The 2,500-nt window shown below is 34.6% G+C and overlaps 1 protein-coding gene across 1 annotated transcript in view; it reads left to right on the forward strand.

The window, feature by feature from the left end:
- Positions 1-1,491: 1,491 nt before the first annotated feature.
- LOC147472309 (uncharacterized) overlaps positions 1,492-2,500 on the forward strand; it is a 9,205-nt gene continuing 8,196 nt past the window's right edge. The window contains exon 1 of the mRNA XM_086549575.1: positions 1,492-1,742. Coding sequence (XP_086405701.1) covers positions 1,497-1,742 — 246 coding nt within the window. The 5' untranslated portion in view covers positions 1,492-1,496. The remainder of the gene's footprint in view (positions 1,743-2,500) is intronic.

The following is a 2,500-nucleotide window of genomic DNA, read 5'->3' on the forward strand; positions in this document are numbered from 1 at the left end:
TGCTCAATATCATATGTGAAAGTCATGCCAGTATTACTTTCTCGGATCTCAACTCCTTCCGTAGAATAAAAATTTCGAATATAATTTTAAACTGCATTTCATATCAGAGGCCAAAAACCTAATCCTTGTGACGCTCCACTCATATCATTTGATTCTCTAGAGGAAAACCCACTAATCATTTTTACTTTAAGTCGACGTTTTCCCCATAAATACCCTTTCGAATATTTTTATTGTAGTCTATAGTTCTTTTTTTTCTTTTCTTTTTTTTTGCCTGACTTTTGTTTCCATCTTTAGGAAAGATATTACACTCTTTAGGTAAAAATGGAAAAAAATCCCTATGCGCTTTACGGAGATTTTCATCGAAAAAAAACAAACTTTTTCCTGTATATCTTCGCAAGGAAAGAATAATTCATTGAACATAACGCGTGATAAAAAGAGGCATAAATGCAACGCTTCATTAAACTTCACAAACTACTTTGGGAATATTTGAAATTCGCTTTAGTGTTCTGCAAAAACGGGATCGATATTCAATAATATTCAGGATTTTGTTCACAGATTATATGCTTTTCCAATGGTTCATCCAGATCTTAAATGGGTTAAGAGCCTATTCAGTTATTTAACCTCCACTTTACAAAATATACACTTGGAAATTATCACTATTGTTAGTTAATCTTCTATAGCCTATATTTTCCTAATTCTATCTAAATATCATTTAGAAAATACCCAAGTCCGTGAGTGCCGTATGTTGCAAAAAAAAAATATCACGCAAAAATCCTTACATCTGAATTACTACCATGGGATATATATACCTCCCTCATTCCACTGTCTAAACACCCACCTACTAAACAAAAATACATCCTAAAAAGTCCCCTCCTTCTTAAGATTACGAGGTTGCAGCTTATTGAAAACCGAAAAGTGAAATGCAAAATCTGAGTGCAAGTTGCATGCTTCTTAGATTCAATGCCATGCTGTTGATTAATGAATAATATTTATATTCGTTCAGTTTCTTTTGATTTCCATACTTGAGAAACATTTCAATGGCGTTAGAGAAAATATACAAATACATGAATTTCGTTAAGTTTACCCTTCAAATAGACGAGAAAATGTACTTAGAGTTTAATGGAATCGTTTTCTATTGCGACATCCTTTGAAGGGTAAACTTAAGAATTCTATCCGTATTCACTCCAACAAGCGCGAAATATATCTTCAAACATCTTGAACTTTAACAAAAGGAAAAAAATAAAACAGAACCGAAATCGAAAATGATTTTACTCAAAGTCTTGAGTGTCAAAATCCGGTAAGAATACCACACCATTTTACTTCTAGCCTACAAATATGGTTACTTTAAGGGGCGAATATCTATCTAGGTTCTGATGTCGAAACTCTACCCACTTAACTTTACTTGCTTAACTTGTCTCTCAATAACAGAAGAATCAATAATCTTTATACAATGACAGAAAACTAATATATTAAACTCTCCCCATTCTGAAGGTCGCATGCCGGCACCTCACACCACGCCGCCACATTCGACCGGTAAAGAGAAGGCCTTATTAGACGCCATCAGCTCTGCAGATGAACAAAAATCAGGGACAGTGAATGGAATTAAGACACAAACGCCTGTGAAAATGGCGACTGATCCACACAACCGTTCCCGGATGCCTAGCGAGGAGGACGACGAAGAAGATCCCGTGGAAACTATGATAGCAAAGACAGGGTGTTTGGAGAAACATTATGCTGTTCAGGTAATGCAAAGGAAAATCACTCACCATCGGTCTGTTTTATCAAAGAATGCGGATTTTTGGCGAGGCAAATAAGCTTCCTCCTTGTATATTCTGCAAAGATGGAGCCTCTCGATATCTCTGGCCATTTATTGTCAAAGAATAAGAAAGCCAGGTTGAATTTTACCATTGCATGAACTGAAGGATTACGTAATAGTATGTTCTGCAGAATAATCGGTTAATTCCTATAATTGGTCTGCGTTGTAAACCCCCATCGAAATTGGTATCGACGGATTCCTTGTGTTGTCCAGTGTACATTTATAGTGGTCTTAATCAACGCAATCCTACATTAACAAAGATATTAGTTCCAATAAGTGGGTGGGCATTAATTAAATTTCTCAAGGAAACTGCCGGGTAATGTCGGTAAAATACCCATTGAAAATTCGTGTCTTCTCGGTGTCTACTAAGACATGGTTTATTTCTCTCGGTATATTTCTGTAATAGGTCTGCGTCATAATATCTATATAAGTTCTGTTGTAGAAACAACTTTTTTTTTTTTTTTAAGATTATTATGCATTCTGTATTACTGTACCAAAATTTCTGAACTGAACTGCCAGTAAAAAAATTATAGAAATGGGCTGCTGTCATATGTGGAAATGTAATATATACATATATATTTATTTTTTGGAGAACAAAAAAATCTCAGAATTTGATTTTTTAAGAATTAATCTAATGTGAATTTCCAACATAGGTATTATCATTTCCTTGTTCAATAGATTTGG

The sequence above is a fragment of the Penaeus japonicus genome, unplaced genomic scaffold (assembly GCF_977035675.1).
Source record: "Penaeus japonicus unplaced genomic scaffold, GWHDUDI00000001_assembly GWHDUDI00000002, whole genome shotgun sequence".
Classification (NCBI taxonomy): Eukaryota; Metazoa; Arthropoda; class Malacostraca; order Decapoda; family Penaeidae; genus Penaeus; species Penaeus japonicus.